At 39.3% G+C, this 16,910-nt stretch overlaps 1 protein-coding gene and 2 long non-coding RNA genes across 3 annotated transcripts; 1 reads left to right on the forward strand and 2 right to left on the reverse strand.

The window, feature by feature from the left end:
* Positions 1-1,929: 1,929 nt before the first annotated feature.
* LOC140930326 (uncharacterized) lies at positions 1,930-3,595 on the reverse strand. The gene is made up of 3 exons (XR_012164846.1): positions 3,452-3,595; positions 2,052-2,118; positions 1,930-1,962 (listed from the first exon to the last, which is right to left on the reverse strand). It is a non-coding gene; the product is annotated as an uncharacterized lncRNA (long non-coding RNA).
* Positions 3,596-5,184: 1,589 nt separating this feature from the next.
* On the reverse strand, positions 5,185-7,666 carry LOC140930325 (uncharacterized). Its single transcript, XR_012164845.1, has 3 exons — positions 7,415-7,666; positions 5,901-5,985; positions 5,185-5,271 (listed from the first exon to the last, which is right to left on the reverse strand). It is a non-coding gene; the product is annotated as an uncharacterized lncRNA (long non-coding RNA).
* A 361-nt stretch (positions 7,667-8,027) lies between these two features.
* On the forward strand, positions 8,028-16,767 carry LOC140930327 (uncharacterized). The gene is made up of 6 exons (XM_073380009.1): positions 8,028-8,468; positions 10,763-10,894; positions 12,250-12,300; positions 12,577-12,647; positions 14,010-14,106; positions 15,167-16,767. Exons 1-6 carry the CDS (start codon positions 8,055-8,057, stop codon positions 15,440-15,442), a joined length of 1,041 nt encoding a protein of 346 aa, XP_073236110.1. The 5' UTR covers positions 8,028-8,054; the 3' UTR covers positions 15,443-16,767.
* The last annotated feature ends 143 nt before the right edge of the window (positions 16,768-16,910 follow it).

Here is a 16,910-nt window from a genome sequence, read left to right on the forward strand (position 1 = left end):
ATGTAAGCGGGGACTAATGCAGTCTTGTATGTTTAACTATATACGCTCATTTTCCAGTTGGTCGCGTAAACATTATGACACATTGACAAAGCTACAATCCCGGTCATAATTTGTTGAAACACTTCCGGAAAACACAACATATACTTAGTCGTTTCATGAATACACGTATTGCTTCCCTCCCGTTCCCTCAATATTGGTTTCACGCGTTTGCATGGAAACGGAAGGGAAGGAAAACCTCGCAAGTGTTTCAACAATTATGACCGGGAATGTAGGATAACTCTTCATACGAACGCAATTAATTAGGGAACAAAAAACAACGAAAGTTCTCATTTTCATCCCGTTGCAGCTCCTATGGAGCTGGAAACTTCGTTTTCGTACCCGAGGGCTTAGAAATTATTTTCCTCTCACCTCATTCAAGAATCGTTGTATTTGACTTTGCTGAGTTGGAAAAGCTTCTGTGGCATGAAGTGGAGCGCCAACTGAATACTTGAAATGGTTCATCCTGAAATAGGAAGAAAACAGGTGCTGTTACGGTTTGCAGCCTGTCCTGTAACTTGTAAGCAACAACGACAATGACGAAGGCCGCAACAAGGACGTCTTCAAAGTGAAAGGTTTATTGAGTAAACAACTCTGCACGTGCATCTCATTTTTTTCGTACATTAATTAAGGAGATAAAGCAACAACGACGGCGACCACAGCGTAAATGAAACTTAAAACTATGCCAAACTTCATTGCTACTTTTTTACCTCGTTCAATTTGCTAAATGGTGGCGAATTTTTCCAGGGGTTAAATTCCAAAGGACCGTGTCCAAGTTCACAAAGAGTAAAAGAAAATCGTTGTCTTGCGTTCAATCCCTCCCGCCACAATTCCCGCCTCATAAATCAAAGACTTCAAATTAGCAGGAATGTTCACGTCGGAGTCGTACAGCAACGGCAAAGAAATGTACAAAAAAGCGTGATGCACGTGCAAATTTTTTGTTTTGATAATCCAACCTATTCAGTATTGCTTTTTTGCCGTTCTCGTTGCCGTCGCCATCGAGTTCAAAAGCAATGTTGCTTGTTTTACCACCCAGTACGTTCAAACCTGTCTTGCAACAAATCAGGTTGTAATAGCATCAGTGCTATAAATACTGCAGGGGGTAAACGGGGTAAACAAGGGAAATTATTATTATTATTATTATTATTATTATTATTTTTATTATTATTATTATTATTATTATTATTATTAAACTGTTGGTAAACGGTTGGTAAACTGATGGTAAACTGTCGGCAAACTTTGGTAAAATTTCGGCAAACTGCTCATTAACTTTAACTGCTGGTTAACAGTCGGTAAACTGCCCGGGGGTGGGGGGGGGGGGGGGTGCTTCCATATATGGGCTATATAGGTACGTGTCGCGGAATAGGGTATGGTTTTTGAGGTTCTCGGTCCTTAAATCGGGAATCTTTTTTTACCCTTTTGTTTCTGTGTCCCTGGTGTGGTCCTTAGATAGGGTAGCTTAATTGAATTATCTAATACTGGAGTGTGAAAACGCCCACCTAAACGACTGTTTATTTTAAACTTGATGTCTCCGTTTAAGTATTAACAAAATGATTTTGCAACAGGGGTTTAATAGCCGTTAAGCGGGTAAATACACGTAACGCCTCTTCAAGCCACATGTTTGTTTTTTCCTTGAATAGGGTGTCATTTTTCGGCTTTGGGCCTTAAAAAGGGGATCAGTTTTCGCCTTCTTAGTCCTTAAATAGGGTTAGGGTTCACGAACCTTCGCGGCACACGACTATAAACTGTTGTAAAGTTTTGCTAAACTGTCAGGCGTCTACATGGATATGATACCCTTTTGGAATAGAAAAAGTTGTTTACCTTAGAAAACTGTAATGATTTATTGGATTTAAGGTTGACAGTTTTACCTTTTAGAGAAAGATTTATTACTTACATTTTTATTCCAAAGGGATCATTAGGGTAAACCTGAAGAAGCCAAAACACAAATAAAATTAAAAGTCTGTTAAAAAATAAAAACAAAGACAACAAATATTTAGTATGCCATTTTTTCTTACCTGTTCGAACATTACAAACATTGCAGAACTGAAGAAATCTGCTGCCCAGTGAATTATGTCTGTGGAACTAAATGCGGGAATCTTGTCAATTTGAGGCAGTATGATAGCTGAGAGGATTTTCTCAGTTTTTGGTAATTAAATAATTTGTAAGTTTGTAACAATGATGATTTTGTGTTGCTTTAGTCTTAAAAGGGTATTTAAAATAATGTAGAAAGAGTCAGGAGGGCTTGAAAACAGCCTTGTCCAGTCATCCTCGACAAAGGGTTTTTTTGCTAGGCAAGCAACTTTTAGTGCTTACAGGCGTCCCAAGTTCACGAAGCTTCATATTATGAAGAGAGTGACAGGGGTCACACAATAAGAGCCAAAAAACCAAAATAAATCGATAAATTCACACCAAAAAACACAGGAAAACATCAAAGGTAAGTCTCCTTTATTCATTTTATAGAAAAAAAAAGTAAAAATACATACGTACTTCAAGGACGTAATCCAATACTACTTTTGTTAATTCACTCCGGTTTCCACTTAATAGAGGTTTTTAACAATAGAAATTAGCCAAATACAACTTATTTTAGTGTCTGTGTCAGCTTAATAGAGGTGTCCGCTGAATAGGGGTTCATTATAAAGGGAAATATGAGACGTTCGTTTCAGAACCCGGCTTAGTGTCCGCTTACTTGGGGGTCCGCTTAATAGAAGTTCCACTGTATATTATTTCTCATACAAAGTCTCAGTAGTTGATTATAAAGTGGCACCAACTCTCTTTTACGTAACACACTTGTAATGTGAGCTTGGGATGCCTGTGTGCTTACTTGCACAATGGGAAAGGGTCCCTGCAAGTCATCTTGTAAGTACTTAACCCTTTATGTCCCAAGAGTGATCAAGATCAATTTTCTCCTCACATTATCAATACATCATCAAAAGAAAAGGTTATGAGATTTAATAAAATGATCACCTCAGGGAGAATGCTTGGATCTTTTATCAAATTCTCTCAACTAATTCTTTAAGGAAATGTATGGAGATCAGTTGGAGAATTTGTAAGTGGATATTGGGGCTTACATGGTAATCATCAACTAAAACAAGCAAGGCCCTGGGCATGCAAAAAAAGAGAGGTGCTTGTCCAAAGGACAAGCTGGAATTTATGTTTTTTTTTTACCCTGCTTAGACATATTATAGTGATGAATAAAGTCATGGAAAATCACAGCTGGACTTTCGTTTACAATGCTAAATGCATTAATACTGGTACATGTGCTAGTTACACTACCAACGCTAAATTGTATAACCAGTTATTAAGTTTTTATTCTTCTGATGTCTACCATCATCATCATCATCATCATCAACAAAATCATCACCACCATCACCATGGTTTTCTATCAGATTACATCAAATTAATGTTTAGTACATACCTCTGTGGTGGGTCAATGTAAGTCAGTACAACTTCTGAGAGCAGCAGAGTTGGAAATGTTGTGTTTAGTCCACATTTTAGAAGGCAGTTTTCCAGCGCTGCCCTGTTCTTCAAGTTGCAGCCAAGTAGAGCATATTTTTCACTGTCAAAACCTGTTAATTTTACAACAATATGAATTTAATAATCTGTAAGAATGTAACCAGCTAACAAGCTCAATTGTAGGGTAATACAATCACAATTCAGGGGCGGATCTAGGGGGAGGGTGCAGGGGGTGCGACCCCCCCCCCCCCTGAGAAGACCTGCGGTTTTCTAATACAACTGGTATTCTGCAAAAAAAAACTATGTGGTTTAATAGTGTTGAAGTAGAGCAAGAGACGAGTGCACCCCCTCCTAAAAAAAATCCTGGATCCGCCCCTGCACATCTTACAGATACTATCCAGTGGTCGATCCAGACCTTCACATAAGGTCGGGGGGAGGGAGGGGTCTCAAAAAAATTTTTTTGGCCCTTTGGGCCTCATTGTGGTCTAAAAATAAAGGGGGGGCAGGGCCTCTGGGCCCTTCCCCTGGATCCGCCACTGCTATCAGGGAAATGTTTAATCCCCTTGACACCACTCCTCCTGTATACAGGTACGTGTAAGCATAGGATCTCAAAAAAAATTGCTTGCTACTTGAAAAATCCATGTCCCTTCTTCTCCCAGCAGAGGGTAACAACTGTTATTGCTACTTGTTTCACCATAAGTTCACAACACGTTCACTACACATTACTTTCAATAAACTATAGCAAATAATTCCTTAATCCCACAAGAAAAAAAAATCTTTTTGATAAATTTCTCATTCTTTTAAGCCTGCCCCTCTGAAAGTGCAAGTTTTGGACCTTGCCAAAAGCCAGGGAGCCCTGTATGTAGATAATGATCTCAAATGTAGCAAATTTGACAAGTAGAAAAATTATTGTAAAGCCAGCAGTGGACTAAACAGAATTCATATTCTTCACTTTGTCATCTTATCGGAGGTTGTCCGCAGGGGGAGAGTTCACTACACTCACTCATGAAATATTATTCAACACTCTTGATAAGAAAAAATCATATCTAGTCTACAAGCAGCCATGTTATATCTTGTTTATGTTAAAAGAAAGGAAAAAAGAAGAGCAACAATACCCCCTCCGAGCCAATGTTCATTTTGTGAAGTGACTCCTCCAAGGGTGTTTAATAACTCTATTTGCTGCACAATTAAACTGCCCTTCTGTTTGACAACCTCTGGAAAATCAACCTAAAGCATATTGACGTTAAAAAAAAAGAATTTAAATCATCAATGAAGAAGTTGATCACACAAAGATGGATGCCATTCACCACCGTAGAATTGAGAAGGAAAATGGGCCTACTTACCCCTCATAAAAAAATTCTGGGACTGCTACTGGGGACAGGGAAAAAAATTGGCCAACAGTTAAATGGTGCGTCCCCAGTTATGATCCCAGAAATAACTTTGATGTCCCAGTCCCCTTCTCATTTCTAACATAGCAAATTTGAACCATCTCAGAGAGCTACAGTACGTGCATCTGCTTTATTAAGAGTCATTAGAAAACAGGCCTGAAGAATGGTGGGGATCAACTGTAAGTTGTCTTTTAATTAGCGAGACTTATAATGTCTTCTATGTAGATGTGTAGGTTTAGAGAGATCTGACAGCACGCCTAGCAGTGTAACTTTCAATAGAAAAATATATATATTGATACATACAACTAACCTCAAAATACTTTGTATCTTTCAAAAGTCCTTCTCTGGCAAGTGCAAAGAATAATGTATCAAAGCCAGCACCAAGAGAAACAATCTGTAAACAAGGACAAGATAAAAGGGTTTTTTGTATTATTGTAAAATTAAAAATTGAACCTTACCTTCTGATACATACACAATGTAAAATAGTTTTTTTTGGACTTCCCTACAGCATCGTATAGCTTTTATACGTACCAAACTAATGAAAGCTGATGTAAATTCACAAGGACAAATCATGGTAGCTGGGAGGTTTAGGTTTGGACAACAGGGTTTGGGTTTGGACTCACTGTTATTACATTGTCTTATCAGACAAGAAAATTTGCTCCACTTTGTCTCTCTTGGCACAGGTGCATAAATTGGTACTGGCAAAATTATTGTTGGTGATTAAGCTTTGTGATAGACTAATTTCCCATCCAGATAGACCCATTTTGCCTGCTCGGGTAATCAGTAGAACACAATATTCACTTCTTTTTAGCTGCTTCAGGAACTAGCCATAAAAATAATGTGAAGTTATCTGTTACGTAGTGGAACCTCAAAATAACGAAGGACCAAGGGACGGGCAAAATACAGTTGTATGTTTACCATAACAAGGTTTTGTTATATTGAGGTTCTTTCCAGGATACATTTTACTATTACTGAGTATAGAAAATAGTTCATTCATTAGAGTTTTGCTGTATTCAGGTGTACCTGTTTTGGTAAACTTTTAAGGCTAAAACTTTGCAGGAATCCTTTTAACATAAAATGAATTGCTTTGGCTCTTATGTAATATGACCTAAAATGTAACAACAGTAACAATATTAACAATGGCAATGTTCTAGTATGTACACAGTGCAATTTTTGTTAAACGTCTTGAGAAAGATTTCAAGATCACATGAAAATAATGACAGGGCCAAAAGTAGCCTCCCACACAGGTGTTTTTAGAGGAGCTCGTATTTCTTCCCTCCCCAACGCCTGCTCAACCGAAGACAACATTCCTTTCCCATTGTTACATTCGCGTGGTAAGTGACCAATCAACAGTTTTGAAATAAAGTGTTGACAGGCTAAACATGACTCATAAGATTGCGATAGTGTAAAAACGTGACCCAGAACGTGACCCTGGAGTAACCTTTTTCCTTCTTTTCTTTCCTTCACTAAGGTTATGCAGTGCATGGAGAATTCTAAAATCTGACTGAGTAAATGTTACTTTTGCTGCTCTGAGTCTAATATTTACTAGAGGTCATGAAGGTTTCTCAAAGTTTCATGCAGATCGCGTAATTATTGGGTTACTGTGTGGTCAAGGTCAACTTTCCAGAATTTGAAAAGTACAACGTGATTAGCTAAGCATGGGAAAGGAATGTTGTCCTCGATTGTGTAGGCGTTTGAGGGATAAAAAACGAGGTCCCCTAAAAATGCCTGCCTGGGAGGCTAAGCCAAAAGGGCCCAGAAGGGCTAGGCACATTGTCCAGGAATCGGTGCTTAAGTAACAGGTCCAGTCTTTGGAAGAAAGGAAAATTTATATGATAATGATGACTGACATGAACTGCATTTCATCAGACTTTCATTACTCAAAAATGAGGGCCCACTAGCTCAGTGATGCGGGTTTCCAGGCAATTAATATTAAATTGACTGTCTATGAAGGAAAGGAAAAGGAAAGTCATCAAGTAGGAGAGGTTATATGATAGTTACCTCTCTAAAACAGTCAATTCCTAGGATCCCATGTAGAACTTTACACTTCTCCATAATTATGTAGATACTTGGGGCAGATTTTGAGTGGGTATATAAAAATGTTACAGGCCAATCTACAGGCCAAAAATGTAAAACCTAGGTTGATTCTCAATTTCCTTTGTTTCCTAGCCCTGATTATTCATGAATTAGGGCTAGGAGACAAAGGAAATTGAGAATCAACCAAGCTTAAAAAATTTAAACCTGAATTGAATTTTGACCTCTAACAGGTATGTTTTGCCCGAGTCTCTAAACTTGGACCCCTGTTTGTGAAGGATTTTACAGTCAAATCTTTTAGTAGAAATGGCCCACTTGTAAATACCCCATTCAAGGATTTTAACTGATGATAACCCGTGAAGTTTTTCCACCTTTAAATTGTCACTCTGTAGTTTATACCCCGTCACAGTGAGCAGAGGCCAAATGTCTCACATTCTTATATGGATATCGACCCCCGCCCCCCCCCCCCCCCCCCCTCCACCCGGTGGATTACATGTCATCACCTATGGATAATTGGTGCCCTCCTAGAAGTCTTGGAGACAAAATACTGAATGAATTTATCTTCATAGTAGCCTTGTTTCACAGTTGAAAACTTGCTTAGCGTGGCACGATCATTTGTTCCCTGGACCTGCAACAAGATACATCAGTTTAAGAAAAATGAGACAAATTTTAATGACTCATGATCATGGTCTTTTAAGATTGGAATTTATTGATCTATAGTTTATTCTGATAAAAATAAGCTTAAAAATATGAATAAACAGATACCTAATATGTTAGAAGTCATTTTCATAAATATCACACTAGCTAAAGATGAAATTTGAATCGAAGCTCAACACGTTTGCGCAATTCTGAGATCTTTCATTGTTGAGGCAAGGTAACCAATGTTTAAAACAGAGTAATGAAAATAAAAGAGAGGTACCTGGAAGTCTGTCTTTTCTTTAAAATTCTCCATACTACGTAGGTGAAAAACCGCGTACTTCATCCGCCATCTTTACCGCGCGAAAGAAAAAAGAGCCTGGAGCAAAGATAATCACCGCTGACTGGTAGTCATTGACACGTAGAAGTCACAAGCGAAAACAAATCGAAGTCTGGACTCGGACCGAACTAAATGGCGTAGATCTGCACCGTTTCTGAACTTTCGCTATGAATTATTTTAGATTGACTGTCTTGCTTTTGCATTTTTACCTCTGCCGTTTAAGTATCGCTTTGTTTTCGCTGAGAGACACGGATATTTTCGGCATTATTGTAAAGCCTTATGGAATCATTTTGAAAGATGATATCTTGGCGAGGCAGTGCCCAGCCTTCAGTGAGGCATTTAAAGACTGCGATTTAATTTTTGCAAACGAAACTACCTTTAAACCTGAACACGCACCCTCAAAACTTTGTCCAAGCGGCAGCTATAGTTGCTTTTATAACGCTGTGAAATCAAACCAACACTTCAAAGGATGGCTTGAGGAAGTACAGAGCAAAGAAAAACAATTGTGTGCGCAAAAATGCTTTCAGTCATTGGAGACACTCGCAAAAGGATGTATTCAGCCAGGGCAATCGAATTTAAAGGTAATTATACCAATTTTATATATTTGGTATTTACCAATTTAACTGTTTAATTTAACAAGGTCTGGAAAGTGAGGCCTTAGACCCCGCATTCCCACTCCATTCTCTGGAGAAACCCACGTTCCGAACTTTTTTCATTGATATCCCAAAAATCGTTTTCTTTCCCAATCCACATTTCCTACCCAAATTTTGCCGAACCCTGCTTCCCCAAGTAGCAGTCAAATCCTTTATCCTGTTGGGGCGATCTGCACCCGTTTGAAAGATTGTTTGTGACTGGCTGGGAAAACAATAGGGATTGTGACATAACAATGCCCCTATCCCTGAAAATAATTGAAGTGAAGATTAAAGGGGACTAATGAAATAAGAGGTTTAGAACGGTGTAGGTAAACCGATCCTGTCAACATTTTCCCGAATCCAGCACTGTAGTATACCCAGATCCCAGATCATGGCAATACCCTTTCAGACCCTGTTTAATTTCATCGCGATGCTACTTACACATGTAGAGAATGTGTGAGCTCCTGAGCATCCACACCAGATTTGCCCTGGTAGGTGGGTGGGTGGGGGGTAGGAGACTCCAATACGAAAAAGACAAGGATGCTCATGACACCCACTTAGGCGTGTTAATTGCAGATTTTAGTATCATTCACTCTCCTCTAAATCTCAGTTTGACCAACACAAAACATACACAACCCTGGGGTGTGGCTCACTTCAATCAATCTGAACGCTGCGACAGTAAGGCCGAGATGAAAGAGCTTACCCGTACGCCCAGATATATACCAATGCTAACTTCCCACATACCAGGGCACATGCCTAAACAAACTTAACCCATTCGCTCCTGGAGATTTTGCCGAAAAACGCGTTTTGAAGCTAGTCGAGTGGTTTTCTGGTCACTGTCGTGCGATAAAGAGCTAAAACATACCACAAACCGGTTTACAGGTCGTACACTTCATGGCCTTCTGATCCAGATGCAAAATATCAGCTTGCGAAGTTCGGGCATGCTCAGAAAGCAAAATTTCGAGATTTTAGTTTTTGGGTTTAAAAGTGACACAGCAGTCTTGACTTTTACTTTTCGCTTTCTCTCCTCCCCTCTTTTTTCACTTTTCTTGCCTCATTTTTTTTTCTCTTGCTGGGCATTTAGTAGGTTTCATTTTGGTGGGAATAGTTTTTAGGGAAGCTTTTAGGATCTTAGGATCAGGTGAAAGGAAAGGTAGGTGGGCAAGGGAACAAGATTTTCATGGAGATTTTCAGGTCAATGTTACATGGTTTTCTGCCTCTTTCTCCAGTGTCCTTGACTGAATTGTGCTCATTCTGGTATTGTTTGAAAGATCTCTTCACTCTGCACAAGTTAGCGGATAAAGTTGTCCTTGACCGTTAAAACTGATGACGTCACAAAGGGTAGAAAGGACGTGGATCCGCACAGGCGGTTACGGGCGGTTCAGGGGCGAATGGGTTAAGATACCAATGACATCATATTTTCCTGCTAATTACAAAGTCAAATGCAGAAAAATAGAGATATTCAGGATAGAAAGCCTACATTTTTACCCATACCAGTTTCGCATAGGGTCGTACATAAAGGTCATTGTTCTTATAAAACAAACCAAATGACAATGTACTCTGCTGCAAATGGCAGTCAATGTCAAGGTCTTATCAACTTGTTATAGCTCTTTTCTGGCAATCTGTTTTAGTACAGTTTCCTTATAAGAGGTCAAATAAACCCTTTAAAAGCCATGCTCAGATCAGTCTTCCTGTAGTGGATAGGCATCTGTGTCAAATTCATGTGGGAGTGGCCTTCCCCCCTTCCAGTCATCAAGTAATTTGCAGGTGTAACTATGAGTCTTGTAACTTAAATCCTAATCCTAGTCCTAACATCATCAGTCGTACTAGCACCTTCACCTGCAAATCGAGCTGTTGTAGTTCAGCTGAATTTTGCTACCCTATACTAGAGTAAACTCCCCAAATCCCCCCTATCCTAGAGTAGCTTTTAGGCTGAGTTGCTTAAATTTAAACTTGCAGATTTGATTTTTTTATATTTTTGAGTGGCAGTTCCCAGTTTCCCAAGTCTACATTTAGACTAAAATCTTCAACCAATAATTGATCAGTTTCCTGGAAAATGATACCCTATTGTAGACCCAAACTCTCTGATTTGTATACCCTATCCCAGATTAAACTGCTTGAAAACCATACCCTTCACAGTGGAACATTCCTGTGTAGCCCATAGCCTTATCTTCTCCCAAAACAAAGTGAAAAATGCTGAAGAAAAAAATTATAAATATTGGTACCTTCTTTTTATATTACAGGAAAGTGAGAGAACTTACATTCAGTTTGTTTTGGAAGTTCTCAAGTCAATGTGCATTAAGGAAGACAATTCAATGTCCTGTGGAGACAAGTTTATCTCTGGATTACTTGAGAAAAATTCATCAAATTCTGAGGTACAGTTTATCACAGTTTCAATAAGAAATAATAGCAAATTGAAGGGGCCCTGTTAAGGTAAAATTCTGACAAATGATGTGGCCTTGAAACAGTGACATAAGACTAGATGAACTGTCGACAAACGACATGAAGATGGGTTGAAGCTGTGATGATGACAAAGAATTGTAATTGCAAATACAACAGAGAGGAGAAGTGTGATGTCATGTTACCATGGTAACAAAATTTCTGGATCACAACAATAGGGAGCTTAAGCAACGACACTGGCAACAGCAAAGAGAACTGGGAAAAAGCAATAGGTTTATATCTGCAAAACAATAACTCTGCAACTCTCCATCATTTTTTTTGTTTGTTTCTTAGCCATCATTGCATGGCTGCAATGTGAAACTTCCCAATTTCATACACCCACTCTACGAAGTAGGTGAGCACAACAGAAAATTTTTCTTTTCTTTTTCTAAACTTAGAAACGGTTCTTTTGGGATTTAACCCCAGAAAATTTTGCCGTCAATTTGTCAAAAATGAAATTGAATAAGATCGTCGAAGTTTGAAACAGTGCAAAAACACTTTTTAAGTGATGTTTTCAGTTTGTTATCATCCAGAAATTTTGCTACCATGGCAAGGTGATGTAACTATAGTAAAATACCAACAGCAATATGGCCGCCTCCTCAATACCAAAAAAAAAGTTTAAAGGTTTGTTATAGTGGAAAGTGCACTTAGCTTATCCAGCTAGTTTACAGGCTCTCCACTTAAATACTTAGAAACAAATAATTCAAATATAACATAGCAAGATCAAAAACCCCAACTGGCAGGAGGCAACCAGTTTGCTATTTACAAGCGTAGTCAAGGATTTGAACCCGGGACAACTGTAAACAAATCCAGTGAGTGGCCAGAGCGGGACGTGGGGCCGGGACCACCAGACTGCAAGTCCAATGCACCTGCTGGCCACTTGGCTGGGCTGCCTTCTTTAGAAAGGATTGTTTTCTTAAAATTCAGACTAGGGACATATGTACCCGCTCGCCCCCCCACCTTCTTAGAGGCCTCAGTAAAAGCTACTTATGCAGGTTGCAATACCTGTAGGTTTGAATAAAATGGTGTAGTAATATATGTATGTTGGGAATCAGTTCTAAAATCTGCCCTTATTCTTTTAAATTAGCTGAGTTTTTCTTGGTTTCCTGTTGAGAAAAGTACTTTTTAGATTCAAGATTTTGATTTGAACCTTCTTATCCTGAGGTATTTGCAAATTCCTCTTTTCACTTTTTTTTTGGAAAATATATTTTAACTTAGATAATTTTTTTCCATATATTTTTTTCTAAAACAACTTGTTTATTATTGAATAATTAGCCTTTAACTTTAATAGGAATGCAAAGAGATTTCAGTGGGACACAACTGCTCAACTGACTGTAAGAAGGTAGGTTTTAAGCAATTAAAAAAACCTGTGGATGGAAACATGGAAGGAGATGAATGCCAAATATCATCCTGACATAGAGTTGAGAAGTGATAATGTTGCAAAAAGTAGAAATTATTGGACTGGGTGAAAAGAACAAGACAAAAACTGTCTATTTGCTCAATTTCAGCTGGTTTAAGAGCAAATTAGCCGTGAGATATAACTAATTATATGCTCTGCTGACTCCGCTCAAATCATTTGGAAGGATTTATATTGGGTTTCTCTACTTCTAAACTTTAGGACTTGCAGCGGTTTTATGACAAGCTTGGATGCTGTGTTGGTTCAGTCTCTCGCATCATGGATTGTTTCAGGTCAGTAACCCTTGTGTTTTATTAACAAAGAAAGATTGTCATACAGTCAAATCTCAGCTGGATAATGCTCAATCCAACAGTAAACAGAAGCAGCCCATTAAATAATGGATATCAAGTTGTGTTGCAGTCCCAGGAATTCCACCTAAAACCCTTCCTTTTTAGCCCATTCGCCCCTGAACTGCCCGTAACCAGGCACCTCTGCAGATCCACATCCCTTGTTTTGCTAATTGTGATGTCATCAGTTTTAATGGGCAAAGACAGCTTTACATCTAACTTGTGAAGGAGGAGAAATCTTTCAAACCATGCCAGGATTAGTATGTTTGAGTCAAAGAGGCCATAGAAAAGGGAAAACACTATGACAATATGGTGAACGGAAAAATCTAACCCTAAGATCCTTAGAAAAGCTTTCCCAAAAACTTCTTCCACCAAATTGAAGCCTAGTAAATGCCCAGCAAAAGAAAAACAAAAGAGGAGGGGGGGGGGGGGGGGGGGGGCAAGTGCAAGAAATGCCAAAATAGAGGGGAGGAGAGAAAGAAATGCTTTCTGGGCATGCCTGAAATCCAGAACTCAATTTTTTTCTGTAGAATTATTTTTGCATCTGGAATAGAAGGCCATGAACTGCTCATCTTCTAAAGAGTCAGACAGTGTCCAGAAAGCACCTCCGCTATCTTCAAAATGCGATTTTCGCAAAATTCCCAGGAGGGAATGGGCTAACCTCCTATAAGTGGATGCCAACAACTTTTTCAGGGTCCATGGTCGCCAGCTTGGCAACTATTCTCCAAATCAAGTCGCCAGTTCCAAAATTTTAGGCGCCATGGCGACTAAAATGGTCGCAACTTTGAGGGTTGATTACCCCAACACGTTCTTGCCCGGAGGGGGGTACCCCTGTGAACTCTTGGTGGGAGTGTGCTGCCCAGTTCTCCAAACTTCTCTGAACTTATTTCAAACCAAAAAGTGTCATTTTCCTCAACAGGAGCCCATGCCATGAGCCCATCAAATTTGATGGGCTCCTGTCCTCACCTATTTTCAGTCCTGGCCACTAAGAAATTTAAATTATGTCATTATTATTTGGATCAAAATGCCAACAAAAAGATTTCTTAAAATCCACCTCAAATTCTCAAATTGCTATTTTATTCTTATTTATTTGGAATTAAAATGAGAGATATGTTCATACATTCCTATAGTTCCCTCGAAAACCATACCCGGTTTCAGACAAAAAGGCCTATACCCATATGCAGACTGAAACGGCGCAAAGCCATATTCTTTGGGATGGCACATTTTCTTGTGGCTTATATTAGGGAGTTACCCCACCCTGCCCACCGGGGTTCTTGTACTGATACCTTGGCATACTCTTCGTTGCAGCATCAATCCACAAAGTGGCAGTTATGGTGTTTATGTGCAAGAAAGTAACTCGAAATGTCAAGTGAAAAGACCTGCTGCCTGTTCACAGAATATCAAGGTGAGGTTAATAACGAGCGGTCTCTTTCTCCTTTTTCTTAGTCCGTTGAGCGAAACGCGTTAAGACACGAAAATGACCACGTGCGTGACCGAAGGCGCGAGATGGGAGAGAACATGTGTGCTCGAGGGTCTCTTGTTGTTTATCCCCCATACATGGACTCATACCCAGCCCTCCTCGGTTTGAAAGCAGGCAATAGCCAATAAGAGAAGAGCTAGTGCACCAAAAACAGTCCAGTGATGCAATTCGACACCACTCAAACCCAGTTCTCTTGCGCAAAGTCAAAATGGCCACTAGGAAATACAGATAGGCTGGGGTGTGTGCTGTTTTTTTGTTCTTGACTGCTGAAGAGTTATATACTAATTCCTTATTCGCTGCCCTGCTCAAACGAGTATTAACAAATTATCATGTAATAAGCAACCACCTTTGGGGTGTGTCAAAACGAACCGTGTGCAACCCTCTTTATTATGTCTTTACAAGCAAAATCCATGATAATAAGTCGACAAACACGTAGGAAGTCTGAAAATGTCAAAATATTACAAGAAAACAACTAGTAATATTAGAGGCAACAAGCCAATCTGAACCATGCTCATATAACAAGGGTACAATAAAGTCGCTAAATCTTACACATGGTGGCTTATAAATAGTTATGTGAAAAACTGAGAGCCCTTAGTCTCATTGGGTATTTAATTTCGAGAGCGTACGGACGGTCGAATGACGCGAATAAACTTAAATGAAGGCTCCGCAACATTATATATGTATACACCAACCCTCCGCTAATAATCAATTGTTACAACATACTATGCAACACCTTCCGTAGCCTGTTCCAGGCACTCAGATAGTAGGGCGCGGGAGAAAAATTCACAAAGAAAAAATAACGAGGGGAGACTAGAGGGGGAAAGGGGGGAGAGAACTCTCGTCCCCCGTCGCTCCCTCCCCATTTTCCCGGTGTACAACTTAACTCGCTCCCCACCGACCGCCGCGCTCTACTATCTGAACGCCTGGAACAGGCTACACCTTCCGCAAAATGTTACTTAACCCATGATATAAAATACATTTCCAGTGTCCATCGTATTGGCAAACAGCTGCACCTCCAACATCTCCTGCAAGTTCATCAACGTCTTCTAAAGGGAGTCTGATAGTTGGAATCTGTATAGCGATGGTCATCTGCATCGGGGCAGCCCTCATTGTGGCGAACTATTGTTACCGTCGAATGAGAAAGAGGGCGAAGATTCGATTTGAAGACTATGGCTACTCCAGACTAAAAATGCTCGAGGACGACTTGTATTTCGACTTGGAGATCGAAGACGATGAGAGCAAGGGATTAGTAGATCTATAGTACAGCTCACGGACTGCCTTATTATAGGAAATTAATGTTTCATGAGTCGCGTTATTTTCAGTAAACGTTAAGGTTACCGGTTATTTCGCCCAGACAGAAGCATATATGCTTCTGGCCCAGGTTACTTAGCCCCCTATTTAAGACCGTGAGAGGAATATTATATTTGAAGTGTCTTTGTTTGGTTTATGGCTTAAAGAACGAGGAATATTACATTTGAAGCGCGTTTGTTTTGCTTTCTGGCTTATAGAATGAAGAATATTACATTTTGAAGCGCGCTAAATGACTCGAAAAGAGGGGCCTAAGTAACCGTGGCGAAATGACCAGTTACCAACGTTAATTTCCATTATTTTCGCCCCAAATTCTCGATACGCTTCTGACATTCTTGACACCTACGAAAGAGGAGGATTTTATCAGGGTGGGGATCTGCCCGTAACGGGGAAACTTTGAAGAACCCTCGAAGTGGACAGATCTCTTTACTTGACCCTCTTCGTACGTTTAGGGAAAGTACCATGAACAAAGTTTCCATTTCGGATTATCGTCAAACTTTGTTCCTGTAGTCTCAACAAGTTTTGTTTCTTTGTGGACATCGGGTTAATTTCCTTCACCCTGAAATGTTACTCTGTTTGACGTCAATTTCCTTTATTCGATAGTCGTTTTCCATGAAATTCTCGTTAATTTAAACCGCGTGTATTTCCAATACTTTAAATTCATGGAGCGTTAATTTTCTATAAGGTAGTGCCAAATTGTTTAGCTGTAGTTTTCGGATGCTCTTTTTGAGTAAAACGAAGAACAAACCTTTAGAACAAACTGCGGAGAGCACAAAGATTACCCGGCTACTTCCGACCATTCAACCGCTAATTCAAAAGAAGAAAGAAAACACAAAAAAATAAATTAAGTAAAATACTTACATACTTTTTTATCTTTCTATAATGGCTGTAAATTGCACTGTATGAATTGAAATTTCAGGAATTTTTAGCCGGCGTATCTCCCAACCCAAAATGAGTTTTTGTGCTCTCGCCTCTAAGCGGTTATTTTATCTGTTGTTTTAAATACTTAGCGTAGAAAAGTTTTCGTCGTGAGCAATATTTGCTTACCATTAAGACGTCTCACGATGTCCATTTCTTATAGAGACATAATCATAGATTTTGTACTTTTTTTAACCGCGATATAAATTTTTGATATAAAAAGTTCAAGCTGCCATACAAATGCTAGGATGAAGTGTTGTTATATTATAATATAGATCAACGAAGAGTTGTAAAACGCTTAGTCTTGGAAATACACTTCTATCGGAAGTAAGTAAAGGAATAAATTGTTAAAAAAAATTACCCTCAGGGTGTGCTGCGATAATGTTAACTTCTGGCTAGGAGGGTGACTGGGCCGAGTGGGTCACCCTTTTAGTGGAACCAACTTTTTTTTCTCATGTAAACGATTCATCACGTTTTCTGAGGAAGTGTATGAAAAGTTGCAT

This window comes from Porites lutea, chromosome 3 (genome assembly GCF_958299795.1).
Source record: "Porites lutea chromosome 3, jaPorLute2.1, whole genome shotgun sequence".
Lineage (NCBI taxonomy): Eukaryota > Metazoa > Cnidaria > Anthozoa > Scleractinia > Poritidae > Porites > Porites lutea.

Bases quoted from the DNA above. Each gene is read 5' to 3' on its own strand.
- LOC140930327 (XM_073380009.1), top strand. From the start codon at position 8,055: ATGAATTATTTTAGATTGACTGTCTTGCTTTTGCATTTTTACCTCTGC. The intron at 8,469-10,762 runs GTAATTATACCA...TTTATATTACAG, and splicing joins CAGGGCAATCGAATTTAAAG to GAAAGTGAGAGAACTTACAT. The intron at 12,648-14,009 runs GTCAGTAACCCT...TCTTCGTTGCAG, and splicing joins CGCATCATGGATTGTTTCAG to CATCAATCCACAAAGTGGCA.